This window comes from Eleutherodactylus coqui, chromosome 12, assembly GCF_035609145.1.
Source record: "Eleutherodactylus coqui strain aEleCoq1 chromosome 12, aEleCoq1.hap1, whole genome shotgun sequence".
Taxonomy (NCBI): Eukaryota; Metazoa; Chordata; class Amphibia; order Anura; family Eleutherodactylidae; genus Eleutherodactylus; species Eleutherodactylus coqui.
In genome coordinates, this window is record NC_089848.1 from 35580623 (window position 1) to 35600512 (window position 19890).

At 42.2% G+C, this 19890-nt stretch overlaps 1 protein-coding gene across 3 annotated transcripts in view; it reads right to left on the reverse strand.

Moving 5' to 3' along the window:
• LOC136586879 (solute carrier family 12 member 7-like) overlaps positions 1-19890 on the reverse strand; it is a 203860-nt gene that overhangs the window by 22750 nt on the left and 161220 nt on the right. For all 3 annotated transcript variants that reach the window (XM_066585148.1, XM_066585150.1, XM_066585149.1), the window contains exons 16-21: positions 16520-16624; positions 15073-15241; positions 13203-13398; positions 6382-6551; positions 758-889; positions 514-621 (exon numbers count right to left, since the gene is read on the reverse strand). In XM_066585148.1, the coding sequence (XP_066441245.1) occupies positions 514-621; positions 758-889; positions 6382-6551; positions 13203-13398; positions 15073-15241; positions 16520-16624 (880 nt within the window). The remainder of the gene's footprint in view (positions 1-513; positions 622-757; positions 890-6381; positions 6552-13202; positions 13399-15072; positions 15242-16519; positions 16625-19890) is intronic.

A 19890-nucleotide genomic window follows, 5' to 3' on the forward strand; every position in this document is an offset into this window, starting at 1 on the left:
TTATGTAGAATATACTTTTCTTATAATCATCACCTACTGTAGTACTCTAACCCAGCCAAACTGAGGAAGGGCCTTTGTCCTCAAAATGCGTTATTTGTTGGCTTTTAATTTCGTTCAATACAAAAAAATCTCTTCCACCCAACTGTTTTTCAATAAGCTTTTTAGAGGGTTGTGCCACAACCACTAGTTCTATCTAGGTCACTATTTCAGTTTCATGCCCAGTCTGTACGGGCACAACTCTGCTTGGCAGCACCTCCACACAAATCTCCGGATACAGATCTTCATGAAGACCCTGCTTGGGACTCAGGTGACAATATCTAGTCTACATACACCTCCACGGCATAGCTCCGCCTCCTTTATAACTCTAGTCCGTCTTCGGCTCCTAAGAGACTGCAAATATCTTTTTATTCCAGAGCCCAGATATAAACATGTAAATATCATAATCACCAAACAAATTGACATCCACTGCTGATAAGACACACATTAACCAAAAATTAAAACAAATTAACTTACTTCTCTCTCTCTTTCATTTTTAGAAAGTTGCATTTGTTTAAGCATTTGCGATCTCTGTTCCATCATTAGAGTCTTCTCATATGTAAACGCAGAAATATCATTTTCAAACTGGAAAACACATATATAAAAGTATTGGCATGTTAATATTTCATCATCTAAGGCAACACAAAATCTCACAGCGCCTATTATAGAGGTTCATTCATGGAGGGATTTGGAAAGCAAAGCAAAGAAAAAGCAAACAAACCATTTCTACTACTTCGACTTCAGCATCCAGGCGGAGGTGATACAGGAACATCTGGAGATCCTTTTTCATCTGAATGCTATTATCATCCATTTGGGCAACAGTGAAAATCCGCATTCTGCACTTTCTCCAAACCTTTGGAAATAATAGAATTCGTAAATAGTAATATCACCAGAAGGTAACAAAAAATACTCTACTAGGCGTCTTCTCCAACCTCCTTCATACTGCTAACACAGTAAAATAACTAATATTTACCATTTCCCTGGACTTTCACTGCTGACCTCTTCCTAAATCTCAAAGCCTACATTGACAAACCCACATAGCCTCTGCACACTTTCTCTATCTGCACTTACTATCCCTCTCACTGCTGCCGATACACCCCCATATCCTGGCCCACCCCAGCAGATTCCCACCATCATACCTCTCCCCTACCATCGACCAACCTCTATACATTCCAGTAATCTCGCAAACATCAAAAAAGATTTATCTGCCCCCCTCCCCCCCCCAATCAATCGGTAACACTTGCCATCCTCTGACGCGCGTGAAACACACGCCTGAGCATCGCAATTTCAAAGAGGTGATGCAAAGCGTTGAATGAAAAACGTCCGCATGCAAAACGTATGTTGGCAAGCATGATATTGGGCCAAGTTTCTCGGCCCAATATTGGCTACCTGTGCGAGTCTGGCCTTAACATGGAAAAAAAACTCATCACCTTTTCGGCATTCAGTCTACCCTCCCACCAGTCCTAGCAATCACTTTTAATGAATCCAAGTCCGTTGTCTTGGTGTTACATTTAACTTTGTACTATCCTTCAAACCGCACATAGAATCAGAGTTGGAATGGACCTCCGGGGTCATCTGGTCCAACCCCCTGCTCAATGCAGGATCACTAAATCATCCCAGACAGATATTTGTCCAGCCTTTGTTTGAAGACTTCCACTGAAGGAGAACTCACCACCTCCCGTGGTAACCTGTTCCACTCAGAATATTTTTTAATGAACAAATGTATTTTATTTTTATCTATTCATTGGTTTTGTTTTCTCTTTAAAACCTTATTCGGTCTGTCAGAGGTCAGACGGAGGGTCTCTCTGAACATAAGATGGCACTGTTTGCAGACGACCTCCTCCTGTTCCTGTCGAACCCTAGGGTGGGGCTGCCGGTGGTGATGAGGGAGTTTGAGATATATAGCCGGGTTAGCAACTTTAAAGTTAACCTACAGAAATCAGAGATACTCAATGTAACTCTCCCTCAGGAAGAGGTCAGGGTACTTTCGGAATCCTTCCCCTTCAAATGGAGAGCCTCGTCCATCAAGTACTTAGGGGTTTAGCTCCCTGTGGACCCGGCACAGATTTTTGAACTAAACTTTCTGCCATATACAAACAAACTCAGGGCGGATCTGAGCAGATGGAGCCCATTGTATGTTTCATGGATGGGATGGATTAATGCCATAAAGATGGACTCCCTCCCGAAGTTTCTGTACCTGTGCCAGACACTCCCCGTATCCCTCGACTGGCAGTACCTTCTCAGCATTCGCTCCCTAATCACTAACTTTGTATGGATGGGTCGCAGACCTAGACTTAGCTATAGACTGCTTACGCGGGCCAAAGAGGAAGGGGGACTGGGGCTCCCAGACTTTTCGCTATACTACAAGGCCTGCCTCGTGAACTTTGTCCTCACTCTAATGCAGGGGAGGACTACGAAACTATGGGTAGAAATGGAGTGTGAGACAGATGCTCAGACAGTGCAAGTGGCTCCGTGGATCCCAAGACGGTTCCTAGGGGACCTACAGACCCTTTCATCCTTCGCGCTGGGGGTCCTTAAGACTTGGGGGATATGTGCCCCGAGATTAGGTCTGGTGTCTACACCGGGTCACCCCCTTACACCATTGGTCACCAAACCACAGTTCCCAGCAGCTAGACACAACGCCTCTTTGATGTCCCTCCCTGGCTCTCCCATCCATAGAGTTAGACGCAGTTACACAATCCGGGATAAAATCCCTGACGGAGATCTACGGTAGTGCTACTTCTCCTCCATAAGCCTGGCTGAGTTACCTTCAGGTGAGCGGCTTTGTGGAGTCCCTGATGCCCGGGGGCTGTGGAGGTAGACAGCTGACGCCATTTGAGTCCCTGTGCATGTCGTCGACGCCTACCGAACATGGGATCTCAGTCATTTATAAGTTGCTGCTGAAAAGCGAGACAGGGGACGAACTCCCTAGTTACACGAACCAGTGGGAGTCGGAGATTGGAGGGAGTCTCTCCAGAGCAGAATGGCAAAGGGCCTTCCTTATGTGTCATAAAAAGCTCTAAATTTGGCAGGCTACAGGAGCAGAACTTCAAAGTTCTATCCCGCTGGTACTGGACACCGTCGAGGCTGCATCAATTAGATCCCCAGATCCTTCCGATTTGCTGGAGGTACCAAAACGGCCATGGAACAATGCTACACATATGATGGGAATGCCTTCCAGTCAGAGACCTGTGGAATAATGTGGAAATACTATACAATGCTATGACCAGGTCAGCGGTGTCCATAACAGCTGAGATAGCCCTTCTCCTGATGCTCCCTGGGTCCAGCGCCAAGATTAAAGCAGACTTACTGAGGTTGGTCATTTTGTGCGGTGAGGATGTCTGTCCCTAGTTTGTGAAGATCTACGTCTCCCCCAACAAGAATCACATGGACAGAGAAATTAGATCTACTCATGCGATATGAAGAAGGGTTTGAGAACGAGCAGGAACGGACAGGCATACACGACCTATGGAGACCTTGGATTGTGATGAGAGTTTCCGATCCGTTCAAATCTTGGTTAGAGTCAGGTCGACTGGACCCATAAAGAGACATCAGCATCACTAAGCGATGTCGCTTCATTTTCCTAGTCCCTTCATCCCTTTCCCCGCCTTCCTATTCTTTCCCCTCCCCCCATCCACACTCCCGGTTGGATAGTTTATATTACTGGGATTCATCCAGATACACGACCACATACATAAAGAAGACCTTGAAAAATATTGTTAACGAAGTCTTGAAAGACGGCTGGAGCATTAACTAACCAGAATGGCATCACCCGATATTCGCAATGACCATCGCGAGTATTAAACACAGTGTTCCACTCATCACCTTCGTGAATACGGATCAAATTATAAGCACCCCTCGGGTCAAGTTTGGTAAAAACTTGGGCCCCCAAAGGCGATCAAAGAGCTCAGAGATCAATGGTACTGGATATTTATTTTTTACCATGATGGTCTTAAGCCTTCGGTAGTCAATGCAGGGGCGTAACGACCAGTCTTTCTTCTTGACAAAGAAAAACCTAGCCCCTGCTGGGAAGGAAGACTTCTGAATAAAATATTCAGCAAGATTGTCCCTTATGTACTCTGCCGTAGCCCGAGTCTCTGGAAAAGACAGAGAATACACTCTTCCCTAAGGTGGAGTGGTACCAGGCATGAGTTCAATAGGGCAATCGTACAGGCAGTGTGGTGGAAGACATTCAGCCTGCTTCTTGTCAAAAACGTCTCTAAATCCCTGATAAGCCTCAGGTAAACCCTGAAGTTTGGAAGCTGTGGACTCTGAAGGGATGAGACGAACTGGGTGCAAACACCTCGCATGGTACACAGTACCCCAACTTGTCACCTCGCAAATGCTTCAGTTCAAAGCTCGATTGTGATCATAGAGCCATGGCAGACCTAAGAGTAAATTGCTGGTTGCCATAGGAAGCACTAACAGAGATATAGTTTCGGAGTGCAGAATGCCAACTTTAAGCTCCAAGGGCTCGGTGATAAACTGGATAGGATCGGGAAGTGCGCTACCATTGTTCTTCACTGTAGTGATGAACGGGAAACTGGTACTGATCAACAAAGGCCGGGCGGAGAAAACTCCCGGTGGCCCCTGAGTCAAGGAAGGCCGCTACCGGAATCTGGGTACCAGAAACTACCAAAACTGCAGGGAGATTTAACTGAGAAGAGTGATCCTTACCTAGGACAGCCTCTCCAACTGAGCCTAGGTGGGAGCGTTTCCTGGCTTGCGGGGACAGTCATGCACTAAGTGGCTGCAGGTTCTGCAATATAGACACAACCTTTTGCTGAGCCTTCGCTCGAGCTCCCGTTTAGACAGGCCAAGACGATGTACCTGCATGGAATCTGGTTCAGCAGATGGAACAGCAGTCCGGACCGGAGAAAATGGACTGAGACTGAGTCATCAGGTGACTACAGCTCCTCTGCTGCTCAGCCTCCCTAGATCTCTCCTGAAAACGCAAGTCAATTCTAGTAGCCAGCAAAATCAGTGAGTCCACTGAGGTGGGTATCTCCCGTCCCGCTAGCTCATCCTTGATATGGCCAGTAAGCCCCTCCGAGAATGCGGCTACTAGAGCGTAATTGTTCCACCCTAATTCAGGCGCCAAGGTGCGAAAATTAAACACATATTTGCCCACTGTGCAATTACCCTGACGAAGACACAACAGAGTTGAGGCTGCTAAAGCCAAGCATCCTGGTTTGTCAAAAGCTTGACGAAAGGTCTCAGTGAAGAGAGCGAGGTTATTGACTAGTGGATGATTGCGCTCCCAGAGAAGATTAAGCCATGCTAAAGCCTGACCAGAAAGGTGCAACATAAAAGTGACTTTAGCACGCTCGGAGGCAAAGAGGTGAGGCAGCAGCTCGAAATGTAGGGATCATTAATTAACAAAGCCCCGACAGTGTCTGGGATCCCCCTCATAGCGAGATGGTGCCGCTAGTCGAGGACCGGGAGTGGACGCGACGTCTGTAACCGGAGTCGGTGCAGCGGCAACTGCGGCTGACATGTTGCCTAGAGGAGCACTCACATTGTGAAGGTACGCCAAAATCTGCTCCTGCCTCTGTCGCTGAAGTGACAGTTCCTAAAACAGTCCAGGAAGACCTGTGCCTTTTGGGTCAGCGGGATCCATGGCTGCAGTTGCTGTTACGTATTCGGGTGTTGTTTTGGAACCCACCTTACACAAACATTATGAAAGCCAAGTCTATTGAAGAGGATTTCATAGGCAGAACCACAACTAATTTGCAGACAATTTACCACTTCATCAACAGTTAATTGTCTAATAGAATTGTATCACTTATGTACTCCATACTGTCATCAGTTGTGTTCAGCTCCTTCACATGCACAACACTTGTGTGGCCGCTTTTAATTTTTTAAAATTTGTTCGTAGATACTTTCTTGTGGCAAAATACTAAATTGTAGCCCCCGATACAGCTTCAAACCACAAAACAAAGGATAACTGCATGCGGAAAGCAGAGCGGCCATAGCTAACATCACAGCTGCGACAATATAACTGACCCATCAACTTAAAGCCTTTGCAGCAGTGATAAGATGAAAACCATACAATGCACAAAAATGATAGGTCTGCCAAAAAATGCAACTGCATTGTGGATACATGTTGAGTCACCCTCATATATAACAAAGATCAAGATGTTTTCATTCCAAACAATAAATCGAATTTCTTCATATAAAAGCAAAAAATTAAAAACACACATCCAACTTTCCAGCTAAAGCAAGGTTCCAGTTAATATGGTAGCTTTTTAGCTTGTCTGGAGCCCATGAATCACTTTATCAAGTTATATTCAAGTACCTTTCAGTTTTTATATTTTTTAAATATGTTGGAAACTCAGCAGATACCTTGTGTTGGCGTAACAGGAAAGGCAGCAGCATCAGCATCCCACCATCGTGCACAATCCACCAAACATCAACATTTCCTTCAGCAAAACGTTCCTGGTTTGTAGGGAATGAATCGATATTTTTGGCTACAAGTAAAGCTTGTTGAGCTGTTGTTGCGTCTCTCACTGTGTCTGTAGAAATACATAAAGGTTTGTAAGTGCAGCTATACTCACACCAGTTTCCCATGTAACTTGATAGCATAATTGACTCATTTCTTTTGACTTCTCTATAATGTATAAAAAACACTAAGGGCTAAAGTATTTTTACTTTAAGGATGTCACTCTTGTAAAATACAATAATATTTTTTTCTGATATCTAATTTGTCTCCCCTCCCTCTCAGTTTCATCCCATTGCTTCTAGTCTTTCCTTGTACAGATGAGAATAGGGCTGATCCCTCTGCACTGTGACAGCCCTTCAGATATCTGTAGACAGCTATTAAATCTCCTCCCAGCCTTTTTTTTTTGCAAGCTAAACATTCGCAGATCCTTTAACCGTTCCTCAGAGGAAATGATTTGCAGACCGCTCACCATCATAATAACTATTCTATAGTACAAATACTTGGTCCAGTTTTTCTAGGTCTTTTTTTTTTTTTTTTTTTTTTTTTAAGTGGGGTGCCCAGATGAGGTTTGACTAAGGAAGAGTAGAGGGGGATAATTACCTCACGTGATCTAGACTCTATGCTTCTCTTAATACATCCCAGAATTGTGTTTGCCTTTTTGGCTGCTGCATCACATTGTTGACTCATGTTCAGTCTGCAATCTATTAGTACACCAAAGTCTTTTTTTACATGTGCTGCTGCTTAGCCCAATTTCTCCTATTCTGTGTGTGCTTTTTTCATTTTTCTTGCCCAGATGTAGGACTTTGCATTTATGCTTGCTAAATACCATTCTGTTAGTCGCCACCCACAGTACAAGCTTTTCTAGATCTTTTTGAATACTCTCTCTCTCTTCTCTAGTGTTAGCTATCCCTCCTAGCTTTGTGTCGTTGGCAAATTTGATCAGTTTCCCATCGATTCCCTCCTCCATATCCATTTATAAAAATGTTGAACAACACTGGGCCTAGGACAGAGTCTTGTGGTACCCCACATGATACATTCTTCCACTTGGATATGGAGCCATTTATGACCACTCTTTGAGTACGATTACCCAGTCAGTTGTGAATCCACCTAACAGTTGCCTTGTCAACCCCATATTTGGTCATTTTTTTCAATAAGCATGGTATGAGATACTTTGTCAAATGCTTTACTAAAGTTAAGATATACTATATCCACCGAATTTTCCTGATCAACCCAGTCAGTGATTCGCTCATAAAACCAAATTAGATAAAAATGGAGTAAATAATGAGAGCCAGCATTGGTTTGTAACAAACAAGTCACGCCAGATGAATCTAAGTACTTGCACACATGCTCTTTAAAAATTTGTTCAAAGATCTTTCCCGGTATATAAGGCAGGCTCACAGGCCTGTAGTTTCCTGGATCTACCTTCTTCTCTTTTTTGAAGATAGGGACAACAATTGCCCTTTTCCAATCTTCTGGAACATCTCCTGTTCTCTAGGAATTTTCAAAGATGATGGCAAGTGGTTCAGAAATTACCTCCGCTGCTTCCTTTAGTATCCTAGGATGTAATTCATCTGGACCTTGAGACTTGAATTCATTTAAGTTAGCCAAGTCACCAGCTCTCTGCTTATAGATAGCCTGCATTATTTTATTCCCCCAATAGCACAGGGAAGATCAGTTGATGTTCCATCTACTTTCTGGGAGAAAACCGATACAAAATAGGAATTTAAAAGCTCGGCCTTCTCAACATCATTCTTAAACAATTCACCATTTTCATCCTGTAAGCATCCAACAGCATCTTTGAGTTTTCTTTTGCTTTTGACATACCCCCAAATCCATTTTAATTGATTTTGGCCTTTGTTGCAAGCCTCAGTTCATTATTAGCTTTAGCTTTTCTGACACTTACCCTACAGTTTCTGCAGACCACATTATATATCTTCTGTAGATATTCCCCCCTCTTTCCATTTGATAAACATATTTTTCTTCATTTTTAACGTGTGCAAGTTTTGTGTTCATCCATCCTGGTCTCTTTAAATGCTTCCATTCTTGCTTCTTTTAGGGATTGTTAACGATTGTGCTTTGTGAATCTCATTTCGCAATATTTCCCAACCTTCTTGGACATTTCTGTCCTTAAGAACATCCAGTCATTGGATTCTTCCTACCTTCTTTCTGAGTTCATTAAAATCTGCCTTTCTAAAAATCCAACCTTGAGTCTTCTCAGGTCTTCCTCCCCTTTTTATCCAACATCCAAGGATCACATGATCGCTGCCTCCTAAGGTCCCAGACACCCTTACTTCCTCAACCATTTCTTCCCTGTTGGTAAGAATAAGGTCTAAGATAGCAGATCCCCTCGTTTTCTCTTCTACCTCTTGTGAGATAAAGTTGTCAGCAAGAGCGGATAAGAATTTATTAGATCCATTACTTTAACCTGAGAGAGATTCCCAACAAATGTCTGGATAGTTAAAATCTCCCATAATAACCATGTCATGCTTTTATGAGAGTTTGTAGTCCATCCGTTCTAATTTTACAGTGGGCGATCTAACTCAGTGCCACTCAACACACTGCAACAGTGCCTTTCAGCAATCACATCTGGGGAACAATGGGGCGAGGTAAATATAACACTTACATCTCCGGATTCCACGGGTCACTTAGTTTTAGCCCATAAGCTTAGCTAATAGGCCCAAACGTAGGTGACAGAGTCTCTTTAAGAAATTAACAATCAAAGTGTTTTGTCCTAAATAGTTTCAAAATTCTAACTGGCATTTAACCCACTAATGGCAATGCCAGATTTTTAGAAATCAGTTTTGTGTGGCTACAACAGATAACTCTTTGAGGTTATCCAACCAATTCTAACATTGTTTTTTTGCCACATAGTGAATTATTGAGGTGATAGAAATACACCAATATTATTTGTGTATCTTAAAAAAAACTGCAATGTCACATCATAGATTTTGAAGAGACCTCCAGGGTCATCGGGTCCAACCCCCTGCTCAATGCAGGATTACTGAATCATCTCATACAGATGTCTGTCCAGCCTCTGAAGACTTCCACTGAAGGAGAACTCACCACCCCCGTGGCAACCTGTTCTACTCATTGATCCCCCTCACTGTCTAATATCTAATCTGTGTCTTCTCCCTTTCAGTTTCATCCCATTGCTTCAAGTCTTTCCTTGTGCAGATGAGAATAGGGCTGATCCCTCTGCACTGTGACAGCCCTTCAGATATTTGTAGACAGCTATTAAGTCTCCTCTCAGCCTTCTTTTTTGCAAGCTAAACATTCCCAGATTCTTTCACTGTTCCTCATAGGACAGGATTTGCAGATCGCTCACCATCTTGGTAACTCTTTTCTGAACTTGCTCCAGTTTGTCCATGTCTTTTTTAAAATGGGGTGCCCGGAAATGGACAGAGTATTCCAGATGAGGTCTGACCAAGCAAGAGTAAAGGGGGATAATTACCTCATGAGATCTAGACTTCTCTTAATACATTGCAGAATTGTGTTTACCTTTTTTTGCTGCTGCATCACATTGTTGACTCATGTTCAACCTGTGATCTTTCAGTACACAAGTCTTAGGAGGTGAGGAGTTCTCATCCAATAGACGTCTTCAAACAGAGGCTGGACAGGCACCTGTCTGGGATGATTTAGTGATCTTGCATTAAGCTGGGGGTTGGACCTGATGACCCTGGAGGTGCCTTCCAAATCTACTATTTTATGATCCACTCTTTCCACAAACCTGGACCCACCCCCGGTAGTGGGAATATTGCTGTTTTTGTGGTACTATCCAACCAGCCCCTGTATATGCAGAATAGAGGAAATTCTATAGACGAAAACAAAAAAAAAAATTAAAAAAAAAAAGATCTGTGTACACATGGTACCTTCTGTGCAGGAATGCCACCTTTATGTCTGACACAACTTTGCTACTGATGCCAATAGTCTCTGGTCAGGTTGGGGGATTAAAGCGGTCCCTATTTTTCATACATTTCATTATTATTATGTGACGCTGCAGCATCATAGATAGAAATCTAAAGCTTCAGGTGACCCCACTGCATTCTAGCGTCTTGTATAATTTACGACATATCTGGTTCATGTGGAGGAGAAAAACCAGTGGAAGAAAGGCTGGACTTTACGACTATATATACGAGTAGCAATAGAGTAAAAGCCCTAATAAAATTACTCGTACAAATTAAAAAATTGTAGGGTAATGCTAAGCTTTTTTTAATGGGAAAAAAACCCCATAAAAACACATAAAAAATAAACACAAATTAAAAAAACAAAAGCAAGAGGGCTGAGATTTCTGAATGGCACAGAACTTGAATTTAAAGAAAACGTATTTTCATGTGTGAACATTTTTATTGGCGATTGCTGTTATTCATTGAATCATGGTGATCACGTGATCAGGGATGCTCACTATGGTCACCAATTGGTGCTCAAAGCCTGGTAGCTGATATTCCGCTCAACACTAACATTTTATTCCATATCGTCCCTGAAGGAGTATTGCCAACCAGTAAGGAGTTATGGTTGAATGTTCATTTTTAAACAAGACCCTTTAGACTCCTTTGAGGTCTAAATTTAATACATTCAATAAAAATTATTACTAAAATAATCTCTGCTTTAATCTCACAATTTAAAATTCTTAACTGTAAGTTCTATAATGTAATGTTTATAAAAATAATTGATAAAACGAATGGAAAGTAGGAAGAGCAGGAGACAAAAATAAAATCAAAAATCAAAAGCAATAATGAACTAAATAATAGAATTTAACCATTTGGATAAAGCTACTAGATGCAATAAATTCATGAAATACTATCGGTAAAAGAAATGAAATATCTAAAGAAAAAGAAAAAAATAATATATATATATATATATATATATATATACATATATATATATACATATATATATATACACATATATATATACATACACACACACACACACACATATATATTTCTTTATAGTAACTAAATAAAATATAGTAGTAAACAAAAAATAGCGGGTTTGCTGTTGGATTATCTGTAATCTTCATTGCCTGGTTATGGAATAGTTAATGTAAAATAAAGCATAAATACTCGTGCTTACAACCAAATTATTAGCGATATTTATATATAATAGTAAATAAAGAAATATATTTCCTTCTGCACTGGGAAGGGTAGACATAGAGACAGTAAATATATGGAACATAATAGAATCAAAAGATAATTATTAAAATTCATACTAATATGAATGCGAATGTAACTGTCTGTTCTCTAGGCAGCGGCAAAACAGATTTATTTGGGCATGTGCAGACGCACCTCTGCTGCACCACCGGTGCTGCACTGTGCGGCGAGGCGGAGGGGAAGGGAGTGCATATCATAAGCGAGGCCTCCCCAATCAGGCAGACACGTGAGGGCAGACATCATAGCTGCATGCATGTGGTTATTACGCTAGCAGGGATACCCAGTGTTGCACGGATTAAAACCTGAACCAAAGACATCAACAACGATTGAGATTTTAAAGAAAATCTGTGTTGCCCATAGCAACCAATGACAGTACAGCTTTTATTTTACCTCAGCGGTGTAAGAAATGGTTTTCTTTTGATAAACGCATTTCCCAACCTTTTATTGCTCTTATTATAGGCTGCGCAAGTCAGATAATCGCATACATGGGTCAACGACGTTTGCCCTCACGTGTCTGCCCGTTTGCGTAGGCTCAACTTATGATGTGTACCCCTTCCTCTCCGCCTCACTGCATGGCTCTGCGCCAGCGAAGCGGAGGTGCGCCTGCGCATCACCAAATAAATCTGTCTCGTGGCGCGCTCTAGAGAACTCTATAAATTTTCCGACTAAAACATAGCCCATGCCCTTCCTCAGGATGCAGCTGCCAGGCTTCATCAAAATCCCTGCAGCGGTTTAGCCACAAAATGGTAACAGACAGACAGTTACTTTCACTTTTATAATATTAGTATTACGGTCCTCCGCTCCACCGCCCTCCACTTGTATCATGCATTTTATGCGCTCACTCCATAATATGGGCATTGCACCATACTAAGTTAGTAACTACCCCTCATTACATCATGTGCCAGATACTTTCTGTCTCTATTTTTTACCATTCCCAGTACAGAAGGAATTCTTATACATAAATATGGCTAATAACGTGGTTTTAAACACTAGGATTTATGCTTTATTTTACATAGATATTAACTATTCCCTAACCGGGCACTGAAGCATACGGACAATCCAACAGCAGACGCGCTACTTTCTGTTTTTACCATTTAAATTACTATAGAGGACTATATTTTATATTTTAGTTTTTACGGATGGCACTTCATGAATTTATTGCCTCTAGTAGCTTTATTCAAGATGTTAAACTCTATTTAGTCTGTTGTTGCTTTTAATTATTGATTTTATTTGTGTCTCTTGTTCTTCCTACTTTCTATTCATGTTATTAGTATTTCTTTCCAGCCATTTCTGAAGAAGGGGTCTGCGAGCCCAAAGCGCATTATTTGTGCTGGCTAGCATTAATTAATAAGGAAGAAATAATCCCTTTTGCTTTTATGCGCTTTACATTACAAGGTTTTGCGCACACGGTCCATCATTTCCTCCTTTTTACAATTAAGCATTTCTATGCCCCGTTACCTATGGGGACAGTAATTGGATTGGCAGAACCCTACTAACTATTCTGCATATTAGTTTCACATGTCTAATAGGAGTCGCTCCACCCTTCTCTTGGACAAACAAAAGGCGACACCCACCAACAAAAGGTTTCCAGCTGTAGGGATTGTTGGGTTGCTTCCATGAGTTTGGCCAAGCCATTAATACAGTGTTGTGCTTCATTCCCCCAAGACCGGCTGCCTGAATCAAGTGTGACATTCCATCCCGTACGCTGGGGGAAACGACTAACTGACAAAATCCTTTGGTCTTCTCAGCCGTCATTAAAGCTTTAACGTTCTACAACAGAAACAAAGTTATTGACTGGATGGAAAGAGCACAAACTACAAGAGAACCACAAAGTCAATTGTATGACGAACATTCATGTGGAAAAAAGGCTGTGCATTTGGAGGATATCTGCCTTGCATTAGGTGACATTTCCTAAAGGGTTAAATGCATTACTTGTGGAGAATGTCTACTCATATTAACCCTTTGTTGACAGCCTTTTTTTTTTTTCATTTTTGTCTTCTTTTTTGCTTTCAAAAAATCATAACTTGTTTTCTCCATCATACATTAGCTTTATGAGGGTTGTTTTTTGCGAGAGGAGCTGCATTTTGCAGTTATGCCATTTAATGTACCATATAGTGTACAGAAATACGGGGTGAAATGGAGAAAAAAAGCAATTACAACATTTTTAGGGAGGTCTCGTTTTATGGGACATGTTAACTTGATTTTGTGGCTCAGTACGATTATGGCAATACCAAATATAGTTTTTTTTTGTTGTAACAAACAAAAAACTTTGTCGGCATCTTCTGACCACCATGACTATTTTTCTAGCAATGGGGTTGTTTGAAGACTTGTTTATTGCAGGACGACCTGTAGTTTCTATTGGTGCCATGTGGGGGTAAGCACGACTTTTTGATAGCATTTTATACATTTTTATCTTGGAGTCAGGGCAACCAAAGGAGCGCAATCCTGGCATTGTGTGCGTGTTTTTTAATGGCATCCTTTTTTTAAAGAGATTAAAGCGTTCATGGATGCAGTGACACAAGGTTTTTACATTTTTTTCGTATTATGTTAAAAATAAGAAAAGGGTTTAAAAATTGTAATAATGAAAAGAAAATGTTATTTTTCCTTGAACTAGCAGTTGTTTGAGAGCTCATGCAGTATACTGCAGTACTTTAATATATTGTATTTTGACAGGCATTCTATTAAGTACTGCCAAGACCGCGTTTAATAGACAAACAGCTAGGAAAGCACTGGAGACCTTGACAAGCCCCCCAGGTTTCCATGATGTATGTACAGCCACACACAACCTTATTGTGGATGAGCTGTGTGGGTGAGAGCGGGAGCCCCCACTGCTGGCAGAATGGACAGAGGCTTCTAAGTGGTTAGCAGTCATGATTGGAGTTATCTGCGCCTGCGGCTGGGTGTCGACTGTCCAAGATAGCTGACCCCCACCACACATGGAGCAGGCTCAGCTCCAGAGTCCGCTTCATACATACCCTGTGCGTATCCAACGTTCCCTACTCTGTCCAGCTGCCATCATCTTCCTGGCCTTTGCATATAGGTCCCAAAAGGTAAATGGATTTTAAATAAACAGTTCAGCAGCCTTTGCTACACAGTTTCCATTAGTGAATACAAGCTACACAAACAGCGCATCACTGCAGGCTATGTGGGTTCCATAAATTGTGAGATGCGTTACTCACTGAGCTTACACTTTTCATTGAAGACATTCACTTCTATGGGTGGTAGGAAACCAGCGTAGTGATAAAATGCATTGATAGTGTCATCAAACCAGCCACCATTGGGAGCCTAGAAGTGGTGGGATGGCATTATGGGTCCCTCAATCTAGATGTGGATACAGATTCCAGAGGAGGGGCCCAAGTCTACCAGGCATTTATCCATAAATGTCAGCTGCGAGAAGCCTAAAACTACACAGTGCCGAAGACCTCTCAGGATGGCTGTACTTACTTCTTCACCTTTTTGTGCTTCTACATGTTTATCTAGAAAAGTCCCTTGCAGCACAGAACCAACAATCGTTAATCCTTTGCCAGCCTTCAGTTGAGTGGTCAGTGAAAGAAGTCGGGGATGCTTAACATTCTGCTCAGAATCCAGATTTACCAACACCAATATCTGAGGTCTAAAACAAAGGGAAAAACAAAGAACCTCAAGAGTTGCACGCGAAACAAATCATGTTCCCACAGCAGTTTCAAAAATGAAAGCAGAGTTGCTTTGTGACGGGTCACATTGTTTTGATCCATGGGCATCCGTGATCCTCACATTGCACCCTAGTGCCCAGTTTACCATTTATACATATAATTAGTGCATTATTATTCAACAAATCTTGGTGCAGAGCTATAGCATCAACACATTAGCCCTTATTTATATGGACAATACTTGGACTTGCAGCAGGATTTTCACCTTTGAACGGCAGCTGTCACTTTGGCAAACCTGTCATTTATGGCACCTAATAGGCTGCAAAGTGAAAACCATTCCAACAGAACATCTGTCCTCCAGAAAGGGCTAGAAGGTCTCTGGTGGCTCAATTACATCAAAATATGGATTCAAACTATATTTTCTAAAAAGTGTTTTTATATTCTGATTGTATGTTCTTTACATGATAACGGGAACAGTCATGTTGGGGCTGCAGGAGCACCTAATGCAGACAAAGGGCATATTCACATAATTATTTCAGCACAAATTCCATGTGCAACCTGCCAACAATCCATCTGCCATCGTGTTTAATAGGAAATGTGCATTTATGTTTAAATGATGTGGATTTTTTTCAGGGCAGATTATGTGTCACAGTAAAAATAAACAAAAGGTCAAATATTGAGGCCGCTTCTGCACATAAAAGATTGCCAAACAGGGATTATCTCCACTGACTGGGGTAAATCCACATATGCAGATTGGTGGTAAACCAAACTGCACAGGGGGACAGTAATTTGAGGGTCTGACGCAGATTTTCTCGTAAATCTGCGTTGATTTTTCTGCCCTCCAAAATAGTCCTTGTGTGAATGTAGGCTAAGTGAAGCGGATTGCTGACACATCCTGATTCCTGTGTAGTCTCCCTCATTTGGTGGGCAGGGTAGTAGCTGGATTACACTACACAGAGTATGCTTCCACACAGACAAAAACAGATGTAACAAAGTTTTACTTGACTCTTAAAGTATTAGGAAATATTTCTGTGCCACAATTTATTTACCATTTCAATAACTTAAGATGACTTTGGTAACTTTCAGCTTTTATAAGTTAAGTCCCGCTTTGCTACACCTTGTAGGTCTGCCAAAGAGCCATAAAAACAAGATGGTAGGGTATTTTTTATGAATAGAATGTGGAAAGTTACTTTACTTTATTGTTTTTATATTGGATGCATTGAAACAATATAATAAACACTATGAATTAAAGAGTTACATACCTCCAGTTTTTAGTATGTGTTGCACCATGTTCAACTCTAAGCAAAGCATATCGGGCAGCATTTAAGGACAATCCTCGTATTCCATCGCCCCATTCTTTTTCTGCCCTAGATTTAAGTTTCACATGCAGATGTTACATATTATGTCTATTATTAAAATCAACAGAATACACTAAATATGAAAAGCAAAGACCTTTCAGACTAAGAATGGTTTGCTCTGGTAGACAAGTGCTGATCAATGAGATTGGTGCTGGTTGTCTGATCTGTACACAGGTCAAATAGTTTCATCATTATCAGGCCTTCTAATGATTTAGCAGTGAATATATTATTCAGCTGTCTGAGGAAGAGTCTGCGTACCTCAAAACAAGTTATATTGCTGGTTTGCTAAAAACGCCATTTTGATTCTTTACAATTGGCTCAATCCTACAAAATCGTTATTTGAATTTTCAAACATTTTCTTGACCATCAAAGTCAGCAGTTCGTATCAACTCTGCAAAGATGAGGAGGCAGAGAAAACAAGGGAGTAAAAGCAGGACCGTTGCTTCCATTATCAGCTTGTCTTTGCTTAGGGAAAGATCTGCATGTCTCTGATGAAAGGCAACATCACATCTGACTTCTGCAATCTTGCCACTATTGTGATAAATCCCACCATACAACTGAAGCCGTATCCATGTGTACTCAGCAATTCCAAACCCTCAAAAGTAAACACATGCACCAATATCTTTCTCACACATATTGTACTGGCTTATATGTCACGAGGGCACTCCTTGGGGGCGGTGCTGCAGTGGGCCGACCCCTCTCCTCCTAGAAGCAGCCCTTACCTTCTGCTCTCTCTGGACTCAGCGATTAGCTGCTCTTCCCTCCCCAGCGCTCTCCGGAGTCTTGTGTCATGTGACCAGTACAGAAGTGGAGAGAGCCCCAGGGAAGAGCAGCTGATTGCCGAGTCCTGCTGTGTGAGTGTGTGCCGAGAGGGCCGACTGAAGGGTAAGAGCTGTTCCCCATGGGCAGGGGTGGAAGCACACACACAAGTATTTATAACACACATATACTAGGGAGAGATACAGTATATACATGGGATGACATATACTAAATTTTGATAGGATGGATATATACCAGAGACTGGCTGTTATATAATGTGTGTGGGGGAAGGGGGTAGTGTCAGGTGACACTGTTGAGGGCAAAAAGAGAGAAAAGCTACTCCATTCATTATATGCGTTTTAGAGTCCGATTTTTAAAAAATACAAATCGCCCTGCAGGAAACATTAAATAGTGTAATTAACCCCTTCCTGATATGTGCTGTAGATATACATTGCATGTTGGATGTCTGTGCATGGAGCAGGCTCGAGTGTGTCAGCCATCTTTGACAGCTAACACCTGCCATTGTCAGCTCCATTTGGAGAAAACACCAATGGCAGCTGTTAAGTCTTCCCTCCTCCAGTCCAATATATGGATCTCAGACGGTCCATCTCCCAGCATCCTATCAGGCTTAACCTATACTTTACTGGAAGATGGTCAGTGCCTTGCCAACTAAAAACAGATTTGGAACACTAGATTCGGCGTTTCGAAGAAAAACACGCCACAGCGATCCAAGCAGTGAACCACACTGTCCAATCTCTTACAGCCTGTGCCCTGACTCTGGAGCAAACATCTACAGCTACCTCTTTGGACATGCAGCATCTAGCCCAATCCCTAGTCAAGTACAGGTACCAGATGAGAGACTTTGCACTGCACCTTGACGTTGAAAATAGGAGCCATTGTAATAATCTAAAGCTCAGAGGCTTGCCCAAGGATATTCCACTGGATGCCCTCCATGACTCTGTGGTCTCTCTCTTTACCAAGGTTGAACAGACCAGAAGACAGAGTAATAAAATTAGATAGAGTCCATTGCCTGGCAGGACCATGGAAGTGTAACCCTGATTTCCCAAGGGACGTCATTTTTCGGGTACACTTTCATAGACAAAAGGAAGACACCCTACTCTGTGCTTGGAAACCAGACCCCGTTCAAATACAGTTGTTCAGAGATCACTATCCTCCTGGATGTCTCTAGACTGAATTTACATATGTGGAGGGTCATCAGCTCCCTGCTAGAGGCCACTCGCACTGCAGATGCCACATAATGATGGGGCCATCCATTTCACATCAGGCGTGGCTGCACCTATATACTCATGTCACCAGCTGATTTCGAGGGTAAATTCCTATTCTAGCTGTTCTGAATTGAACTGTACCCCTGCTTTCAGCCAGCCTACAGAGGAAGATTCCACCCGCAGCAGCGGGACGCAAAGAGGAGTGCATGGAAGGTCCCCTCAAACTCAGGACTAATCTGGACTTTAAGGAATTCCTTTGTCCTTCCCAGTACGAATCAGGCATCTTGTAGGAAAAAGAAAAAGAGGGGAAAAATTTGCGGTCACACGGTCATCCTGCCTCTTCTCCGATTAGTTTCTCCTAACATAATTCTTATTTCCCTCTCTACTCCTTCAATAGTGGGTACAAAGGCTTCTCATTACCTTGTAGTTGATTGGGTGGACCCCGTCTTTGGTTATCCAACTTATGGTACGGCTTTCTTAGGCAGTGTCTAAAACCAAAGGAGTCTCCATTCTTGTTGCCAGCTCCATACCCATAGACACGCGGGGAAGACATTGTGGGTAGATCCGTTTTTATCAAGGGTACGTTGGCAGACAACTCAGTCACCATGGCATCGCTTTCCCTCCCAAACTCCGCCTAGGTCTCATTCCTAGAAGGGCCCTTGGAGGATTTGGAGGGTACCCTGATACTAGGGGGCAACCTAAACATCCCACTTAACTCATTCACAGATACTTCCAGAGGGGTTAGTAGTTTGCCTAGGTCCACACACCATAAGTTCCGCAAAACATTATATGATCAAACTGGTGAATGCATAGAGAATCATTCACCCCTCCACTAAAGATTACGCTTTCTTTTCTCGCCCGCACAACTCCTACTCTAGAATAGACTATTTTCAGCTGGAAGTGAAACTTTAACTTTTTTTACTTTAATGTGAACGCTGTTATCCATATGCAGAAGCCAGGGTAAAGTCCGTAGAAAAATCCAGAGGCCTTTGGTACGTAATTTCATCTCCCCTCACAGATATGATCAATGGAACAATAACTCTGCAGTGCCACCTATTGGAAGGCAGCATTCCTGCAAGTCAATGTTAGACTCTTTATACAAGCCTTGTAACAATGGCTGGGAATTGAAAGCCAAGCCAGAGTGCTCTCCCTAAGGAGAAAATACAGTGTTCCTGACTCCCCTAGTAAAATACGCAGTACACAGCAACTGCGTATATTAAGTCTCCATAGCCAATATATGCGTGTAATACACTGCAAAATAGGACATGCTGCACTTTTTTTTCCAATGCG